Genomic DNA, 20,649 nt, shown 5'->3' on the forward strand with positions numbered 1-20,649 from the left:
ATCGAATAAATCCCAAAGGCATAGATGGTGATATTCCTGTACTGTTAAAACACCCAGGACTGTGCTTCCACCATGAGGGAGAGGGGTAGGTACTCTTACCATAGGGTGTGGCCGCACACGCCAGCGGCGGTGAGTCAAACGAGCATGTATGGACACCCAGGTCCCAGATCACGATCTCCAATTATGTAAAGGTACAGGCACACGATCTCAGCAGTGGGATAGGCAAAACGAACCAGAAGCCAACCACAATCTTCTACTCTTGTGTGGTATCCTTAAAGGTTTTTCTCCAGCAGTAGGTAAAAGATGATCATAAAAACAAAAAGGAAGGCTTCCACATGGCGTAGATCAAACAACGTATGGATTTATTAATAAAAAGGTACAAACATAATTTAAGATGTGTGCTTTAAAAATGTGATCTCAAAAGAATTCATAAAATTGTCTCAATGTTAATAGCTTAAGCTGACAGAGACCCAACGCATTTTGCACTATGGGACTTCTACTGGGGCATGGGTCTGCTCGCCCACACTGCGCTGTCTATGATAAAAAGATAATTAGACTGTAAATGGAAGCTGAATGTAAAACCACCATAGAGGACAGCGTGCGTGCATCACCTCGCTCTGATACACTAATCGTGGGAAGGCAACGTTCAGGATCCCGTCATCACGAGGTCAGGCGTGCGTGTATCACCTCGTTCTGGCACACCAATCACGAGAATGTAACATTAAAGACGCGTCATCACGATGTCCGGCATGGCACTGCTATCCAATCACAGACAAGCGGTATCAGAGTCATGTGATAACCGAGTCGCCTGACACACACCATCATCACATCCTGGGAGTAAACATCCAAGCACTCAATATGTCAAAGGACGCACAGCAAGGCGCAGCGCGACAATGCCCTCAGCATCGTACTACAATGCGTCCAAACCACACCCATGTGTGTCAAAACACAATGACAGATCAGGTGACAGATTGCACAGACACAAGTGAACGGCACACCCCACTATAATAAAATCAAATGTAGGCATGCTAAACATCGCTAACTCTACAAAGTCCAATAGGGTGTAAAACGGAAAACAAATTAATGACCCTATACTACAGTAAGGGGTCACAAATATAGTAAGACCAATACAATGTACATCACATCACAATGATAACATGCATAGATGTGATTTGGAAAAAAAAGAATCATGAAAAAAACATAAATTAGAAAAAAGAGAGACGAGGGTGGTGGATCATCAGAAATTTGTAGACAGTCTGAACTCTATGCCTTATTGATTAAGGCATTTATGTCACAATCATTATTCATTCCAAAGGGCGAATATGATTTGAGCTGGTAAATCCAGAATGTTTTCAGACGTGATAATACCCGTAAGGAAGAATCACCTCTCCAATGAGGGACAAACTTGTCTATGATCTGAAAGGTGGTACCTAATGGATTCCTATTATGATAGTGAAGATAGTATCTAGGTACACTATGATTAGTATGACCTTTTTTAATGCTGGCAATGTGTTCATTTACACTCACAGAAAAAGTTCTAATAGTTTGTCCAACATATTGTTTTTTACAGGGGCAAGTTATTAACTAAACGATATATTGAGTAGCGCAGGTGGTAAAATGTTTCATCTCATATGTTAGCGGTAGTAGTGGACATAACGGACTCAGACTTCCTTCTGCCGCATGCCCTATGGTAAGAGTACCTACCCCTATCTGTCAGTGGTGGAAGCACAGTCTTGGGTGTTTTAACAGTACGGGAACATCACAATCTATGCCTTTGGGATTTATTCGATGTTTATGTGGAAGAGTACATTATGTCATTTATCATTGATGGACTTTAAATTGTGATAATACGCAGTGAGGTTGATTCAATTATTCACAAATAATTCACTGATATATTGTTTATATACATTTTTTGTTTCTTCTACTTGGTTGGTACTTAATCACTTGATCTCTAAGGTATTGACCTTATGATACCACATACTAGCACTGGATCTATTGATTAGTGTGTGTTTTCATCTGACACTTTATTTTGCACAATTGATTGTTGTGTGTGTTCACCTCTTACCCAGTTTATTCCTGGAATTTACACGTAGTTGTAGCACTGCACTTCTTTATGAATTCTCTGTTCACAATCAGTCTTGTTTGGTCCTGGCAGCTTTTACCATGTTATTTATAATTATCTTTTCACTAGTAACGCAGTAGTTTTCTCTTATACCATTTTTCTTTTGCATTTTGCACAATATGTGCAGTATGAATTGCCCAGATTTGTGACAGCTTTACTTGGAAGCACAAGTTTTAGTTGTTTATCCCTGATTCCATGAGCCATTCCTCCTTTTGTAATGCTACCAGCTATAAGATAAATCAGTAGCTGAACACTGCAGCATACACAGAAAAAACAGGTCCACAACTGATGGCTCTAATAAGCTTTTTTTTTCCCCATTATGTGACCTAATAAAGAACATCTAGTCATAAACATATAGACAATCTAAAGAAGGACGGTCAAATAAGAAAAGTCATCACATGGCTATACATTTATTGTGTAATGAAAGAAATAACTAAAAATATGGCACAGCATGATGAACTTCACATAGAAATAAGCATTTACTATAAAACAACTAAACAAGTTTGTGTTCTGCCAGCAAGAAACTTGATCAGGATTTTTGTAGGTCAGAATCTGTTACTGAGAGTTCAGGTAACCGCAAACGTAGTATACAAGATCATGCAACGCAGAAATGTAGCAGCAATCTAAACAAAGGAGGGCGTTCATTTTTAAAGGTCACTTAAGGTAAAAAAAAAAAAAAAAACACTAAAGGCAAAACTTTTCTTTTCGTGGATAACGTAGAGAACACTTATTAGGTTTTTATTGCTGTCTGTGTCCCCATTAAGGCACCCTCTCTATTTGTCCTGTTTGCCATTATCACTGAAAGTGAAAGAGAATCCAACATTGTGGGCGGTCTCTAGAAAAGTAATAGGCTGAGACATCTTCCAATGGGCACACTGGTTCTGGTGATCCTAGGAGGTGCAAGGGATTCCCTTAATTTGAAGGGATTTCCTCTCACTTCCTGCTTTGGCAATGGAACAGGTAGTAAAGGTAAATCTCCCAAAAATCTAACAGGGGTTAGAACCCTCCCTTTGGTCTATCCAAAATGAAAGAAAAAAAAAAAATGTACTTATAGTTCTACTTCAAGCTTATCAAAATGTTTGGCTCCACAAACACATTTGGGCACATACAGTTACAACACCTAGGAGGGGAGAAGAGATGCATCTTTATAATAGGCTTTAGAGGTTAAAATATAGTCACTTTAGAGTGGTTATAAAAGTCATATCTATCTTCAGTCTAAGGAGTGCAGTGGGAGGGGCTGAGATTCCCCTCTGACATATGTAAGCTAGCAGAGAAAGGACATGTGACCACACAGCAGCCCTGAGCAAACAAGGTATTTAGCATTATAAAATGTAAAACAAACACCCACAATGTGATTAATATATTCCTGAAAGTGTTTCTTTACACTTTACCAAAGGGGAGGAGTAGCTACAGCAGAATACTCAATCTAGGCAGGACAGGAGAGGGGCGGGGAGGAGATCGGTTTCACAGTTACCACACAGACTACGGAAATAACAGGAGAGAGGGAGGGGGAGATGCAGAGACGCTGAACACACAGCAGGATGACAGAGGCATGTCATCTGACCAAGCTATCAGGGATCAGCAGCCACGATAAGTGTGGTCAGTACACACAGGGGAACACAGGAACAGGCAGGATCAACCAGGTATTGTAGAACATAGAAAGGGACAATTGACATGGCAAAAGCACTTTGCAATATCTTATGCCTTAAAGTGATTGTAAAGTCTTGTTTTGTTTTCCTACAAAAATAACAAACGTGTTATACTTACCTGTTCTGTTGCAGTGGATTTGCACAGAGCAGCCCGGATCCTCCTCTTCTCAGGTCCCTCTTCTGTGCTCCTGGCCCCTACCTTCTGTTCAGTGCCCCCACAGCAAGCAGCTGCTATGGGGGCACCCAAGCTGAGTCACAGCACCCTGTGTCCATTCAGACACGGAGCCCTGACCCCTCTCTCCCCTGATTGGCTAGCTGACTTTGATTGACAGAAGTGGCAGCCAAAGGCGCCGCTGCTGTGTCTCAGCCAATCAGGAGGGAGAATCTTCGACGGCTGAGACACTCACTCACACAATGAAGTTTCTGAAAGTGGCTAAAAAAAAGAAAAGAAGAAAGGCAAATTCTCGGCTCTTCCGTGAGAGAATACGGCCTATGCTAATCAAATGCAAGATGGTGTTTCCAAAATACTAGTCTAAGGTACTTAGGTAAAAAGATGTAGTAGATGCTGCTCATGATTAGCAGTGAAGGATACTGACTTTAGGGTTACCAGGTCACTTTGCAGACTATAACCGTTTATGAGCGTACCTAGATCTAGGTTGGGGCTTTTTTTTTTTGTTTTTTTAGCCTAAAGTGATCTATAAATGGAGTACGGTGGGGTGGTGCACTGCAGTAATGCCTAGATGAAAAAGTAATTCCAATGAAGACCATTTCAATGCTTTTTTTTTTGTTTGACTGAAGGAGTAAATTTACAGACATGGTGCCATCATTGTCTTTAGATGTCATTAACACACACGATGAATAACTGGACAGATATTCTCTTTAAAGAAAATTCTATAATTTCAGAAACAAAGGCTGCCATTCGGGACCTCCTTTAGAAACTGTAAATTGTCTGGTAGAGAAGGTAGTTACCAATGTAAGATGATTGCATTGATGTCTACCCACCAGAGACTGGAAAGCTAAAGAAGGAGCCCTGTGCCAGGACTTATGTACATTTATGAAAAGTGGTTCAGCATTTCAAGGTGGCTCTGCCATGAGAGTTTAATGTAACGGACAGGTACAAAGTCTTGTAATTTAGTGACTACGCATTTTAGAAGCCCTAATGAGTTTCATTTGTCTACCAAAATAAAATCAAGACACATCAGAGACAGTGTTGTTACAGCCAGCAATCATAACACATGAGCAGAGCTCACACACTTAAATGACATTTATTCTTAATTATTGAGGCAGCACAAACAACAAAAGATCAAAAGCCATGTGCGGCAATAAAAAGGTTATGATTTCATAATACCAAAGTGGGTGAAAGGCTACCAAGAGTTACTGCTCTTTGCATTATTGATAAAGCCTATGTGTAAATATATACAAAAGAGACTGTCACTGCACATCAACCTAAAGCAGGTCAGGGTGTGGGCTGTCAGGAGACTCCTGTTTCTATAAACCTTTGCCCATCAACTCTAGGTTAGTAAGGATATGAGCGAGGCTATGTCACGTATTTAAAATTAGGAAATTTGCTGTTACGGTGACCTACCAGCTTTGAGTCATTGGGGTTGATTTACTAAAGGCAAATAGACTGTGCACTTTGCAAGGTGCAGTTGCACGCTGCAAGTGCGGTTGCTCCAGAGCTTAGCAAATGAGGTAAGGCTTTACATTGCAAAAAATACCCAATCACGTGCAAGGAAAGTTTAAAAAGCTGCATTTTTGTTTGCACATGATTGGATGATGGAAGTCAGCAGAGCCTCTGCTCGTTTACTAAGCACTGGAGCACCTGCAATTGCAAAGTGCAGTCTATTTGCCTTTAGTAAATCAACCCCACTGAGGCAATGACCTAGGGCAAGTATGTAGAACAGGGAAAGTCAGAAATGTTAGCAGTACATTTTTGCATACTCGTGCCAGATAGGAGACCCCAAGTATTAAAGTAAGGGGATTAAAGCCGACAGAGGCAACTCTTTTTTATTAAGCAAACAGAAGGATATTGGAGGTGGATGGGTCATCAATAATGGTCGAAGATGAGAAAAGAAATGAGGTTAGATTTGCAAAGCTGCTGTATTTACCTAGATATATCAAATGAGCTAATGTGCTTTAAAACTGCACTCATCCTTTAAAGCCTGACAGTATTAATGTCCCCAATCAAGAGTGCAGATAACACCATTCCCATTCATTAGCTCCAGTCTGAAGTTCTGTGCCCACAACCTAAACACCTCTAATGACAAACTTTGTTCTCTTGCGAAAGTAGCAAAAATCAATTACTGTGTGTATTTTTATTCCCTTTCCTCTAGGCAAGAGCTCTCTCTCAGTACAGGCGGGAAGAGATAATACAACTCTTAAATTGCACTGCCAATAAGTTATATCACTTTGAAGCAGACAACGATAGGAGAGAATATAGCAGAAATGCTGGACAAAAAGTCAGCATGTCCTGTACTTACATTGCCTTCGCTCCTTTGTCCTCCTTTGTGGGTGATCACTACAACTTCCATCCATTTACGCAGGTGTTGCTGTGAGGACAAAGAGCAATTCTGGAGATTAGGAGAGTTCTTTAAAACTCACTAATGTGAAACCCAATGGCAAGTCTGCCTAAGCTCCTTGCAAAGGTTTAACGATTCTCTTATATACACTATACATTGGACGTACCATGAATACATCAAATAACTATTAAGCGCAGATCCCAAATAAAATGAGTGCAAACCTAAGCAGAAACTGTATTGAAAGGCCAAGCTGTCCAAATAGGTATTTTGATTTTTGGGAGTCGATTGTATGTTGTTTCTATCATCATCTTATATACCTCCTAGTCTCCAGTGATGAGAGCAGTTTCTTAGAAAACCCAGATCTGCACAATATTTTTTTAAATAAAAGGAAAGATTATGAATTTTGTCTAGCTGGTATAGTTGTGTCCCCATTGGGAGAAGTGTCATAACAGGCAGCTTGGCCTTCTTTTGATTTTTTTTTTTTTTTTACCCGTAATTGTTGAGCAATTTATCATATCCAAGAAATTAGTCAAGTCAATGAGCATTACAGGTAGCAATCCTAATCAAAATCCATGTAATTAGAAAAAAAAAAAATCCCCCCCCCCATCCCCTTACCATCATCTGATCACAAAATTTATCATTGAAGGAGTTAGGGAACAGCCGGGTGACAGAAGTCAAGCGGTTTACAACATTAAGAGTCAAGCTCCGATAGTCTCCGAGCATCATCAGTAGAGGCCTCATGTGGGTATGAATCTGGTCTACCTCTATGGTGGCTCCCTCCAAAAACTGCAATGAAAAGAAGAAAAATAAATTGGTCGAAATGGTCAAAAACTTTTAGTTAATAACATCCATCTTGAAAAGACAATTACTACTAGTTCAAGTAAAATAGACACCATTCCTTGTTTCAATTGTCAAAATAATGGAATTCAAGATTCAGGTGGATTAATTTTTATATAGGAATACTATGATAAGCAGACTCATCCTATCCTTTATAACTAATGCTACCCAAGTAATTGAGAAACTGAGTAATTGACTGGCCTAGGACATGAGCAATGCTGGTAGTGAAAGGGTTATCATTGTGTCTACATTTTTTTTTTGCCCGTGTCCAATCCTTTGGTAGATGACAATTTTACCAAAAGTTCAAAGACTTGCGGTGTCCTTTGATAGAGAAGAATGGATGTTGATTGCCTAGATTTGCAGATTACGTGGTCCCCACAGACTAAACGTGCAGAAGACTGCAGATTAATTTGTTTACCTCTAACCTTGAGCTCCAAACTATCACGAGATATTATATGCAATGGACCAGAGTTCCAAAAACACTGCAAGAGCTGCTACCAGGCTTTAGTAAGCTTCAGCGCTACTTGAAGCTTGTTGAAAGTCTGCTAGCAGCTTGAATAAAATGACAGTCAACTTTCCCATTAAAATCTGTGGTCATCATTCACAAATTGGAACTGAAAAAGTTTTAAAGCCTTCAGTAAAAGTGTTCAATGCTTGCTGAAAGCTCAGCAAATACTTTTCAAAAGCTTGCTATATACAAGGCCTTATAGGCAGGGCAGCTATGGTGTCATACTAAATATATGAAAATATAATTTTAGAAAATGGTGCTAACCTCGGAACACACGAGGAGACTCATAGCATTCATTTTCGTAGCAGACAGAATTTCCATTGCCAGGTCATGGAAGTCTCCCACGATTCCATTTGACTTGGTAAAGACCAAGTTGTCATGGATCAAGGTTAACAAACGCCTTTCGGCAATTTGGATGCCAATTTAAATTTGGATTGAAAAGGCTGCACTTCCTTCTTCATCTCTGCTTTCCTTTTAGTTCCTTCCCCCTTTTATCCTCTCTCAGTTTCCTTTATACGGCCATTAGGCCACCAATTATGAGGTAATGTAAAGTATTTGATAGATTATAGGCCTATACTTGAATGTGGTAGAGCCTGGCTTATGTGGCCACATTAGCGATTTATCAGCATTTTACCCTTTACTCACCAACCCTATGGAGTAAGCGAAGGATCCTTATTGCATTATTGTAGTGTCTTCCCAATACCCTCCCTATTTTGCACCATCTTGGGTAGTGTAGAATTTTGTTTGCGTTTGAAATACATCATGATTATCCCATTAACATTGCGAGTTATGTTCTGGGAACACTGTACTAACTGGAAACTATGTTGTCTCTCCCCTTTGTAATGCATTGCACTCTGGTATGCGTTAATGGTATACCGTTTGTCTTATGTGCAAATGTTGGAATTTTGTACTTTCTTTGAAACACTTATTAAAAGCCATTGGAAAAGAAAATGGTGCTATATCGTTACCCTACTATTGTTTCCCAGAATTCAAGTACAGAATATGTATGCATGTATGTAAGTGAGGAAGCCAGTGAGCAGGTAATAACAATGGGGTTCCTGTGTGTAATTGACCTTAATACTCCTTAGCTCCACTTTCACGATAAACTCCATAAAGTGATTGTCCAGCACTTTTAAAAAGGCATTGCCTAAGCAGACGTCCCCTTTAAAAAACACAATCGACTTCTTTCAGTCTTCTTACCTTCCTCATACATGCTTCTCCGGCTTCCTGCAGCTCATTGTTTGTAGAGTTCAGGGCTTTGAAGAGAGCTGCAATGATTTTCTCTCTAGACTGCGGCAAGTAGTTGCAAGCTGCTAAGGCATCTGTTCAGACAAGACATAATCCATTTTTACTTATGATCATACTATTACTAGAAAAGTTCAGTCCATTTACTTCCAAAGGCCACATAACCCAGAAGAAAGCTATAGACAATGAAAAAAGAATTGGACTTACTTAGAGCGGCAATACGCAATGGAACAAGGGAAGAAAGGCTTTTATAACATGGAAGTTTCATTAGGGTGGCATCTTCTGCTTCACATAGGTTCAGGAGCTGTACCATAAAAATAAAAAGAAACATTTTCAATCAAAAGTAAGGAATTTGTGAAAGGCTGGAGGGCCTGTCACTCATTTTATTTCACACGCATTTCACCCTACTGTTCGGTCTCTAGTTTATACAACCCTTTTAGCCATACAGAATATGACAGCTACTTCTACCATGTCAAACTTCTTTTAAAGAGGAGCTCCAGTCATTTTTGTGTTTATTAAAAATCAGAAACTACAAAAACTGTCCCAGGATCCAGTGATGTGCTCACCCAGGCCGTCCCTTCCCTCTGTCTTCTCTCCCTGGCATCTCAACTGTGGGCACCCTGCTGTGACAGCTTGCAGCTTCAAAGCCAGGCCCCCAGTGCGCATGTGCGAGCCGGACTGCGCATTGTGACTGGTCCCGCCATCTTCTGGGACCTGTCACTGGGTAGGTGATTGCAGGGAAGGAGGGGGAGAGAAGTACTTCTGGTCAGATTGCCTAGGGTCCCCTGCTGGCACTCATGGCCTCTCCCTCCTGCCAAGAGCCCCCAGAGTAAGCAGCTTGCAATGGAGGCTTCCTAGCCATGGCTCTGCATGTCCATTCACACACAGAACCAAGACTTGGCCCTGCCCCTTTCTCCACTTATTGGCTCACTGGCTGTGACTGACAGCTGTCTCGGCCAATCAGGAGGGAAAGTCCCCAGAGAGCCAAGGCTCTCCTGCACATCACTGGAGGAAGATCAGGCTCATGTAAGTATTTTGGGGGGGCTACTACACAGAGAATTTTTTTTTTAACCTTCATGCATAAAATGCATGATGGTAAAAAGAACCTTCAGCCTTAACAACCACTTTAAGTGCCCTGGGAACAGAAAGGACAGTGTGAATGTTCTAAAATTACACTAAAACCGTCACAACTGAAAAAAAATAGTTCCCATTACCCTCTTTGTCTGTAGCACACAGTCTGCTTGGGTGTAACAGGTTTACTTAATTTACTGCTATACAAATACAAACTAGAAAAGGAGCCTCTGATATTTTTAAAATGATCTACAGCATACTATAAACGATTTGAAAGGGAACGTATATTGATTTTAAAATTTCCAAGGTGCGTGAGTAAAAATGATTACATATTTCTCCTAGGGATCAAATACAGCAGGCTAAAGTCTGCAATCAGCTGATATCACTCAGCTGATTCAGGCGCTGGATTAATCCAGCCTTTAAAAGTCAAGATCCACCCAGATGCCTGGACCGGCAGCTGGCTCAGCATCTCAGCAAGCTGCTGGGAGACTAAGCCAGCCCCTCCTGCCTCCTGCACAGCCCAGTGCTCCACTAAGCACTGGAGGGGCAAAGCAGAGAGCCGCTGACTGACAGCCACCGGCTCTATACTCACTAAACACCAAGAACGGAGTGATCAACAGTCTTTGATCACTCAGTTCTTGGGCTTAGAAGTAGCAGGAGACAAACGCAGCATCGGACCAATGCTGTATCCACCTAGGTGAGTATTATTGTTTTTTTAATTCAATTCCCACACTTCTATTTTGAATTGGGAATTCACTGCCACAGTAAACAAGTCAATTTAAAAGTGTCCACTTTTTCAGACAAGGGAAAAGATGCCTGAACACATTCTCTTTATAGATTTATGCTTTTATCTTTTTACCGCATTCTGTATTTGAGTCCGTAGTTGTTTTCATTGCGTTAGAAAAGTTATAGGGGAGCATATGATGCCAAAGTCTCTGCCTGGAACAAATGCTCATTACCATTAATGTACATGTGTGGCTCAGTCACTGACTGGGAATCTACACTAAAGCATTTCCTATTTGCCCTTATCCTGTCAATCAAAGGACATAAAAAGTGTAAGGGGGCTAAGTGACACCCTGCGTTGCAATGGTGTCGCTGGGGATAGCTGGCTGTATCAATTGCTTGAAAACCGATAGAGAGAATCCAGACATAGCACTTTACATTTAGACCCCTTTCACACTGAGGATGTTTTCAGGCATTTTAGCGCTAGAAATAGCACCTGAAAACCACCTCCCATTTATTTCAGTGTGACTTTTCACACTGGGGCGGTGCGCTTGCAGGACGTTAGGTAAAGTCCTGCAAGCAGCATCACTGTATTTAGAGCTCCCAAAATGCCCTGTCCATTGAAATGAATGGGCAGCACTTCCAAAGAGCCTGAAAAGAGCTTTGGAAGCGCTGCAAGACACGGGAGCTTTTAACCCCTTCTTTGGGGTTAAAAGCGCAGCTTAAAAAGCGCTAAAGTGCCACTAAGACGAGCGGCGCTTTAGCGCTAACGCAGCCCCAGTGTGAAAGGTGTCTTATCAAGGCACGTGTGGTATATGGATGTTTAGTGTTCATCAAGAACTAGGGTGAATAAATGTATACTTTTACATAAACACTAGGGTAATATATAATGAATGTATCTGGGATTTGGGCATTTTCATTATCAGAGCTTTTCAAACAAAAACTTCCCGTATTACCAGCTGAAGAAAAAGAAAGGGGCAGCCGCTCCAAGTGAGTATAATGGCTTAATGAAGTCCAAAGAAAATCAGCTGCACACCATGGCTAGTCCAAGACTTATTGTGCAAACTGTATACAAAGAGCCACCACCAAGACACAGTTAAGCTAGATCAGGTTGAAGCATTTCACACAAACTTTGTGCCTATTCATAACCTTATGAATAGGCACAAAGTTTGTGTAAAATGTGTCAACCTGATCTAGCCTGTGTCCTGGTGGTGGCTATTCTTTGTATACTGTTTGCATAATAAAATTCTTGGACTGGCCATGGTGTGCAGCCGATTTTCTTTGGGATTCCTGTATTGCCACTTAGCAACAAAATTAAATATTTTCTCAGTGTAGATATGAATCTGACTGCTTTGAGGCAACACTAAAGTTTTCTGTGTTATAAATTAGATCTAGTAAATCTTTTTAGTCAGTTTACTATTATACTGGGAATAAGATACCTCAGAGTAAAAAACTTTATGTTCAACGACATTGAGATCCATAGTGAAGAGTCTTGGCTGCAGGGTGGTACAGAAAGTGTTGCCTTCCATTAGCCCAATCTGAGCATTTGCAGGTTGATGTCGTAGTAGATGCTTCTTTGGAGGGACCATATCCTGCAGGACCTATAGAACAAGCAACAATCCGAAACAAAGTGCAAATGAATTCATAACAATGTATTCTCTCATAAGTGTTTCACCCTGTGAGCAGCAGATTACAAGCATTATACAACAACTAAAAGAGCCGTTAGTAACACATTACAGCTATATTTTAAAGTTTCTGAAGTGTATTACACCTAAACACATCATTGAGATACCCTTTGCGGTCCTGAGCATAGGCATTACACAGCCAAAACTATACTGAAGACAACTATGCACTTAGGTGCTAAACCCACAACAGTAAAATCAGTCTGTATATGCAGTAAAGCATGCTCGTTATACTCACTGTGGAATTGAAGGGGTTTATCCTGCGCATTGTGTAAAAAGGCTGCTTGATCTTGTATGCACAGTTCCTCCCCTTCTTCCACTGACTCCAGAACATGTCCGGATAAGACAGAGCCTTTGGAGTCAAGGTGCACATGCTCAGTTTGGTGTGTATTGCTAGAGAGTTTTTTTTTTTTTTTTATTGGGAGAGTGCATGTGATCAGCACAGGGTCGATCAGCACTGTCCAGACAGAGGGTCAGGAGCCCTGTAGCCTGTATCCTGGTGAATTATACCCTGCTTTTTAAGGGACAAATTAGGCTTTCTTTTGGCGGTAAATGGTGACGGATATCTCCTGAATTTTTTTTTTATTATCATTATCAAAGAAGAATTTTTTTTTTTTTTTAATTTAGCTGTACATTTCTTGCTATTACCATACTTTACCTAAGAACCCAAAATAAATTCTCCTACTCCTGACGATCGCAGTGATACCACATATGTGTATGTTAGTTGTTGTTTGTTCCCGTAATAGGGTGCACATTTTGCATTTTTTTTTTCCTGCCTAAAACACACTGACACGGATACGAATTTAAAAAAAGTTTTTTTGTTTTTTTTTTTTGTTTTGTTTTTAAAACAAAACAAAAAAAAAAAAACAATTCTACCTAAAATATGCTGATCGTGACTTTTGACCTTGGCCCTAACACAAACCCCTGATTCTAGTTAATTTTTTTCTTTATTTTTTATTTTTAATTAAAAATGTTTTACCTACTTTTGTAGGTTTATATCTTCCTCCCCCTTCAGAAGAGGAAGTAAACACAAGGGTAGACTCACAATAACTCATAACTCATCACTGTAATAGCCAGAGGCTATCACAGCGATCAGGTGACCCAGAACTTGGCGTCCCAGGTCCCAATCATTGATGAGAGCCCAGTCTCTGTGCTGGGAGTGCGCTATATATATCTATCCACAGATAAACACCTACCCCAGTGAGGCCGCATATATGTTTATGGTCAGCGGGAAGGGGTTAAATTAGTAGTAAACGCTCTTTATTTTTACCTATAGGTAAGCGTATAATAGGCAAAATGAATATCTCCTAAACGAGCACCGTTTAGCAGATATTCCAGTGAGCAGCAGCCACTGACATCACCGGCGCATACACTCTAAAGGTTGTTCCTTCCTTCAGAGCGGTGTACTGTACATGTGCAGGAGTGACATCATTGTGGCTCAGCCACTCAAGCCGCGGCAGCCTGCGAACCTGGAAAGAAGACCAAGTAAAGATGGAAGCTTTTGCAGCGGCGACAGCATGCCGGTGGATTGTTTTATTTCTAGGCAAGTCTAGTATACTAGCACATTATATTGTTTGCAGAAAAAAAAAAAGTTTCTAAATTGAGTTAACTACTGCTTAAGTACATGTTTGGAGATGATTAGGGATTAAAGCAAACCGGTTTCTCTTTTCTAAATGGGCAAAATACATGTTTACTCCAGGCCTCCTTTTACCAAAGCACGCAATGGCATGAAGAATGAGGATGCTCATGAAGCATTCTTTAATGCCTAAGGGAAGTAAAGGTGTTCTAAGACAAAAATGATCCAATACAATCAAGTGTACAACAAAATGTCAGCTTTGTCTGATTCAGCACCATGATAAGAAAGCTTCAGACTGTAGCAGTCACCCTTGAATGACAATTCAGTTCAATTCTATAGAGCCATGGGCAGAAACCCTTGCCTGGGGCAGTACTCATGGCAAGACCAATATTGCAGTACCTAGTTATCTAGTATAAGCCCAGGCAAAAAGGAGGTAAAAAAAGAGCTACCACTGGATTCAATGATAATAAAAATCTCAGTTTAGGGTTCACAGCAACTTCATACCTCTTTGTGGGGTTCCATAATCATGGTGACCCCTTTGCCAGTGACTTGTGCCAGGACCTGCAGAGAGTGCATTGCTTGTTTCCTGACAGTAGGGTTTGGTGAGGTCACTTCCCGCACAAGATCATGCGTCACCAGATGGAAGGACTTTTCCTGGGCGTTTGTGATCTCTTCCACTTTCTCCTCATCCTTTAATGGAGTTGCGCATCGAATTAAAAGCTGTTCTAGAGTAGTCTTCGCCATGGCGACAGCTCCATTAGAAACCTGGGACATGGCAGGGGAAGGGATTTTAGAACAAAAAACATTTGAAAAAGCATAATTCTTTCCAAGATTCATGCTGCACATTTTAAACTGATTATTCAATGCTGAGTTCACAGATTTAAGAATTTTATGCTTTCTTAATTTGAATGTTTTAAAAGATTTAAGTAGCTCTATTTCAATGCAAATGCTACATTACATTTTTTTTTTGCCTAGATTTCATTGGGGTTACGTAAGGTAATCATTCTACATAAAAGTGCTGCTTTGTGGCATTCTTTATTCTTTTTCAAAGAAGCCCAAATGTTTCCTTAGAAATCATATCAATGTAATAAAAGAAACAATAAACAGCAACATAAAAAGAGAATAAAACGTGTCCCTGAATAAACGTGTGAACAAAAGTGATGCAAATTAAAAATTCTAAAGGCTCCATTTTTCCAAGCTTTTCAATGGCTGCTGTGCAGGATACTGCTTCTCTGCATGTCATCTACATGCCGAATAATTACACGACTATCAAAACTGGAAGGGTGCCAACGACAAACATGCACTGATGTATGTATAAAAGAAATACCTCTCCAGTCAAGTCCATCATGACAAAGAGAAGGGCTTTAAGGAATGTTTGTTGATTCTGAAGCACCCATATCAGGGGAAGGCGTTCCATCAGGAACTTAATGGAGACTACACCACCAAGCTTGGCATACCAGGCCTGCTCATAGCAGCAGGCACATAGACGTTCCACGATATAAGAAAACAATGGCAACTGGCACGCCTGCAAGAAAGTAAAAAAAAAAAAAAAAAAAAAGAAGAGCAAAACATTTCACTATCAGCAACAATAAACCATTTACAACAAAACTACCCAATGTCATTTAAAGGGATCCTGGCACAATAGAGAACACAGAAATACTTGGCTGCAAGGGTTTTGTGTATTCTGACAGACTCGTTGTTCTTTGTGCCCACTTCTACCCAGGAGAAAAGTTTAAAACAAAACACACAGATAAAGCCTGCTATATATGGATTCAGGAGAGGAAAGTCACTTAGTAAAACTAACAAAATGTGCATGAAAACTGTACACCTACTCTTTCATTTCTTAAAGTGAAACTGCCCAGAGCAAACACACCAAAGTGTTTACATATTCTGAGCAAGCAGTAAAAGCACTGTAAAAGAAGCTCCACATTCACCCCTGCATCCACAAGCATTGTGGAGAGATTAATTTTCAAAATTTACAAAATGGACACAGAAATCTTAGCTTTTGTTTTATGAGAAAAGATGTTAGCAGTCTGTCGGTCCTCTAATGTTAACAACTGACAAGTATGTCTAATGCCGCGTACACATGATCGGAATTTTGGCCCACAAAAGACCGATGAGAGTTTTTTGTCGGAAAATGCGACCGTGTGTATGCGCCATCGGTCTTTTGCTGGTGGAATTCCAGGCAGCAAAAGATTGAGAGCATGCTCTCAATTTTTCGGTCGGGAATAGTTCCTATCCGAAAATGCAATCGTCTGTGGCAATTCCGACGCGCATAATCCCTACGCATGCTCAGAAGCATTGAACTTCATTTTCTTGACGGTCGTAATTTCAGCAAACTTTTGCGTGACCGTGTGTATGCAAGGCAAACTTGAGCGGAATCCAGTCGGAAAAGCCGTCGTATCTTTTTCCGATGAGAAGTCCGATCGTGTGTACGCGGCATAAGCGGTCAGAAAGAGAATTTATAACTTCATATTAATAGAGACCAGAGATGCCTTGATTTAAAGCTATTTTTCTACTTGGTAAGAATATGCTTAAGGGCCAGTTCACACCATATGCAGTTCCATGTGCTTTTTTTCCAGCACTAAAAATGCATGCACAGTGTTTTCCATGTATTCAAATGGCTCTAGATCACACCAGTGCAGTCAGTTCCAGTTTCCGGTAAAGAAACTGACCGAAAACTGACTGCGCTGGTGTAAACTAAAGCCATTGGAATACATGGAAAACACTGTGCATGCATTTTTAGTGCAGAAAAAAAACCCACGGAACTGTATCTGGTGTGAGCTGTCCCTTAACATCCATAGTCTGGGCACATCCGCATTTAAAGCGGAGCTCCGCCCAAAAGTGGAAGTTACGCTTTAAACACTCCTCCCCCTTCCCTCCTATGCCACGTTTGGTAAGTCTTTTTTTTTTGGGGGGGGGGGGTACCTAGTTTTTAGTTTTGACATACCTGCTCCCACATATGCTCGGGCCGCCTAGGCGACTCAAGCGTTCTCCTAATAAAATAGAAACGTACATCCAGAATACTGAGTATGCTGTGTAGGATGTGCACTCATGCCTAGCGTGGTCAGTTTGAAATAGAAAAGCAGGGGGACTGGCGGGATCACCGGGTATTTCACACAAAGGCAGCAATGCAAAGACAGAGGGATACTTTTTTTTAATCACAAGTACATGGTACAACAGGCACATATTATTTAAAGTAGAGCTTTAAGGCCCCGCAAACAACGGTTGAGCCTGCCAGTGAAATCCACCTTATACAGCTTGCGGCGATGGTTTGGAAATTATGCTGTATTGCTTCTGAATTTATTAGCAGAGTTGCCACTCTCGTATACGCTGTGGCTGCTTGCTCTACAGTGGGATAAAAAGTATGGTTGTGGGAGGCATAGCTTTCAGCACTGTTACTGCTAATTTACAAGCACAAAATAAGGAGGATTTGGCTCACTAAAGGTAAAGGAAGTTTTGTGTTTACTTTAGAAGGCTTGTGCATAACATGGTAAGTGGATATAGTACTTGCTTGGCCTGTCATACAGGAACCTTTCGTTGTGTTTTAAAGCAAACCTTGCAGAAATATAGTGTGGTCTACTTATTTATCTAGTTATGCCTCCTCACCCTCTCAAAATGCTGCTACTGCAAAAAAAAAAAAAACAAAACAAAAAAAAAAAAAAAAACACAACTTACAGTTAAGCAATACAATTATGTCTTCCCTACTACCCCAGCTGACTGGACAGGAATGGAGCAGCAAAAGATTGATGAGATCACCTTTCTACTCTCTCCTGTTCATTGTCAGCACATGTGAATGTAGGACACTTGACTGACCCCTCATGCTGATCCACACACTACCAGTCTAGGTACTGCTGTACAGGGGATATCAAAATGTGGATAAACAAGTCAATTCAAAGTACTTACCACTAGATTACATTTTATCGAACTGGAGTTCAGCTTTTAAAAAGAGCAACCCATATAAAAGGCGGGTATATAAAAAGGACAAATAAAGCATGCTTACCCTTTCTTTTGATCCCAAGATAATGCTGGCAACATCAAATATCACAGCCAGGGCCACCTCCCCTATCTTGCACAGTTCCTTTTCCTCATAGGCCATGCAAATTGCAATGGCATCTATCAGCACAAGAGGGTCCATGCCTTTTGAGCCATTTTCCTCGCTGTGAAACATAGCAGTGCTGGGCTGGCTGCCAACCTGGTAGCACTGCAAGAGGAATGGACCTAGAAAGGATAAAAGTACAACAAAGCTCAGGATTACATGAAGCCCAACTAAGGTCTCACGCCTTCAAATGTCTTTAAAGGCATGGCAATTGCAATTATTTCACTGTCCTGAAAAACAAACTATGGGAAAGGCAAGTCCTTCAATTTTCTATACATGAAAAGGTCCTCAACAAAACGTGCTTTTTGGTTTCCTAAATTAATTTAAAAAAAGGAACCTAGTAATTTATTTTATTTATTACAGGTACTTATATAGCGCCGTCACTTTACTCATATACTGTAATTGCTACACCAGGTATTTAACCATTTAAGGACCAGCCTCATTTTGAGATTTAGGTGTTTACATGTTTAAAACAGTTTTTTTTTTTTTTTGCTAGAAAATTACTTAGAACCCCCAAACATTATATATAGTTTTTTTCTAACACCCTAGAGAATAAAACGGTGGTCATTGCAATACTTTTTTTCACACCGTATTTGCGCAGCGGTCTTACAAGCGCACTTTTTTTGGAAAACATTCACTTTTTTGAATAAAAAAATAAAACAGTAAAGTTAGCCTAATTTTTTTTTTATATTGTGAAAGATAAATGTTACGCCGGGTAAATTGATACCCAACATGTCACGCTTCAAAATTGCGCCCGCTCGTGGAATGGCATCAAACTTTTACCCTTAAAAATCTCCATAGGCAACGTTGAAAAAAATTGTACAGGTTGCATGTTTGTGATCTTGCGGCGAATCCGCCGCAGAGACCAACATTATTGTAAACATGACCGGCTCCTGAAGAGATGGATACCTCGGTTGTGACAGCAGCAGCTGCTGCCGTTACTGAGACATCCATCTTCTAAATGCCGACGTATATATACAGGAGCCAGTCGGCACTAAAAGAAAAAAAAATAACAGATGCACATTTTTGCCAAATATGTGCACTTAAATCTTTTTTTTTTTTTTTTTTAAATGGTCGCATTCTTATTTAATGGCACAAGAATCCTTTTTCCATTATGTAGTTATCTATGATTTTCTAAAACTACTTAAAATTGTTAAGAATTTTTTTTTTTAGATCTACGACAAAACTACCCCCGAGGACGTGCTGCCATTTACAGTTCGGTGGCCATTTTACTTATTCCTTGCAGCACTTTAAATTATATAGGGAAGTCACCAATTGGAAACATGGAGACTTAGTGGATCTTTCATTAATATGAGGATTGTGATACGCGCATATAATGTATTTCTGGTGAGTGCATACATGGTGGCGGATATATAGGACAAGTCCATCTTCACGTGGCAGATTTTGAAGATTCCTCACAGGACTAATGTAAATTATAATATGATTAACTCAGATGGGTGGTGGATAAGCGACACCCTTTTTTTCACATTGGACTTTCTTTGATCTTAAGAGGATTATCAGTGATAAAATTTTACCTGTTTTATATGTCTTAGCTGTTTATCAGCCTTGCACTATATTTTCTTCAGACTTTTACTGGGAGTCATTTATCATACTTTAGCGCTGCACTTTGTTCTTATGCTGGATTTATAGCATGTATATATGCCTGTCTGAGTATTCAGAACTAAGGGGATAGAGAGCTGAAGTTACACTCTGCAGAGCTCAGTGAGGAGAGCTCTGAGAGCTGATTGGAGGGAATGGACATGCCCCCCCTTCACACAGCAACAGAGCTGAGGCTGTTAAAGCGGAACTTCGGTAATTTTTTCATCTTTCCATCTATTAAATCTTCTTCCCTTGTCGTTTTAACTTTGGATAGTAAAACATTTTTCTGCCAGTAAATACGTTATACAGGCCACTTCCTGTCTTTTGTCTGGTCATTAGTCTAGGCTTATAACATCATGCACAGCTCTCTCTCTCTCACTCTGGTGAGTTTGCCAGGAAGGGAGGGGGGGGGGATGAGTCATAAAAGTGCCAATAAGAGCTGCAGAGCTGGAGGTGTCCTCTGTGTAAATCCAGGAAGTAAACAGGCAGCAGCTTCAACTGCCCAGTTAAAATGGCTGCAGCCAGACTCTTTCTGCAGCATATTTGGCAAGTACAGAATATATAAAATAATATGCAAAGTGGTTGGAAGGAAGCTTCAGAATGGCAAAGATGTTTTTATTAAAAATTATGTGAGCACCTTTTTTTCTCTTGGTGTCATGAAAACTTGTCAGAAGTAATTAATGCAGATATCAGAGGAAAGAGGCAACAGAAATGACACTTTGTGCTCTTAATTGAGAAACGTACACTATAGAGGGATATGCTTTGTTCAGATTTCATGTCTGAGGTTTACAACCACTTTAAAATACTAAAGGATTGTTTTTATTTTTATTAAATAACAAACATGTCATACTTACTTCCACTGTGCAGCTCGTTTTGCACAGAGTGGCCCAAACATCCATTTCTGGGGTCCCTCAGCGGCTCCTCCCTGCTGAGGGACCCCAGCAGGGAGGAGCTGGGGTCTCCCAAGGGGGTTACCTTGCCTGCAAGCGCTCTCCCAAGGGGGTTACCTTGCAGGCGCG

The 20,649-nt window shown here is 40.5% G+C and overlaps 1 protein-coding gene across 3 annotated transcripts in view; it reads right to left on the reverse strand.

Moving 5' to 3' along the window:
• The window catches only part of TRRAP (transformation/transcription domain associated protein), a 242,519-nt gene that overhangs the window by 160,921 nt on the left and 60,949 nt on the right, over positions 1-20,649 (reverse strand). For all 3 annotated transcript variants that reach the window (XM_073590992.1, XM_073590991.1, XM_073590990.1), the window contains exons 24-31: positions 17,936-18,153; positions 15,260-15,457; positions 14,437-14,697; positions 12,114-12,275; positions 9,088-9,184; positions 8,836-8,957; positions 6,906-7,076; positions 6,252-6,320 (exon numbers count right to left, since the gene is read on the reverse strand). In XM_073590992.1, coding sequence (XP_073447093.1) covers positions 6,252-6,320; positions 6,906-7,076; positions 8,836-8,957; positions 9,088-9,184; positions 12,114-12,275; positions 14,437-14,697; positions 15,260-15,457; positions 17,936-18,153 — 1,298 coding nt within the window. The remainder of the gene's footprint in view (positions 1-6,251; positions 6,321-6,905; positions 7,077-8,835; positions 8,958-9,087; positions 9,185-12,113; positions 12,276-14,436; positions 14,698-15,259; positions 15,458-17,935; positions 18,154-20,649) is intronic.

The sequence above is a fragment of the Aquarana catesbeiana genome, linkage group LG06, assembly GCF_042186555.1.
Source record: "Aquarana catesbeiana isolate 2022-GZ linkage group LG06, ASM4218655v1, whole genome shotgun sequence".
In the NCBI taxonomy this organism is placed as follows: domain Eukaryota; kingdom Metazoa; phylum Chordata; class Amphibia; order Anura; family Ranidae; genus Aquarana; species Aquarana catesbeiana.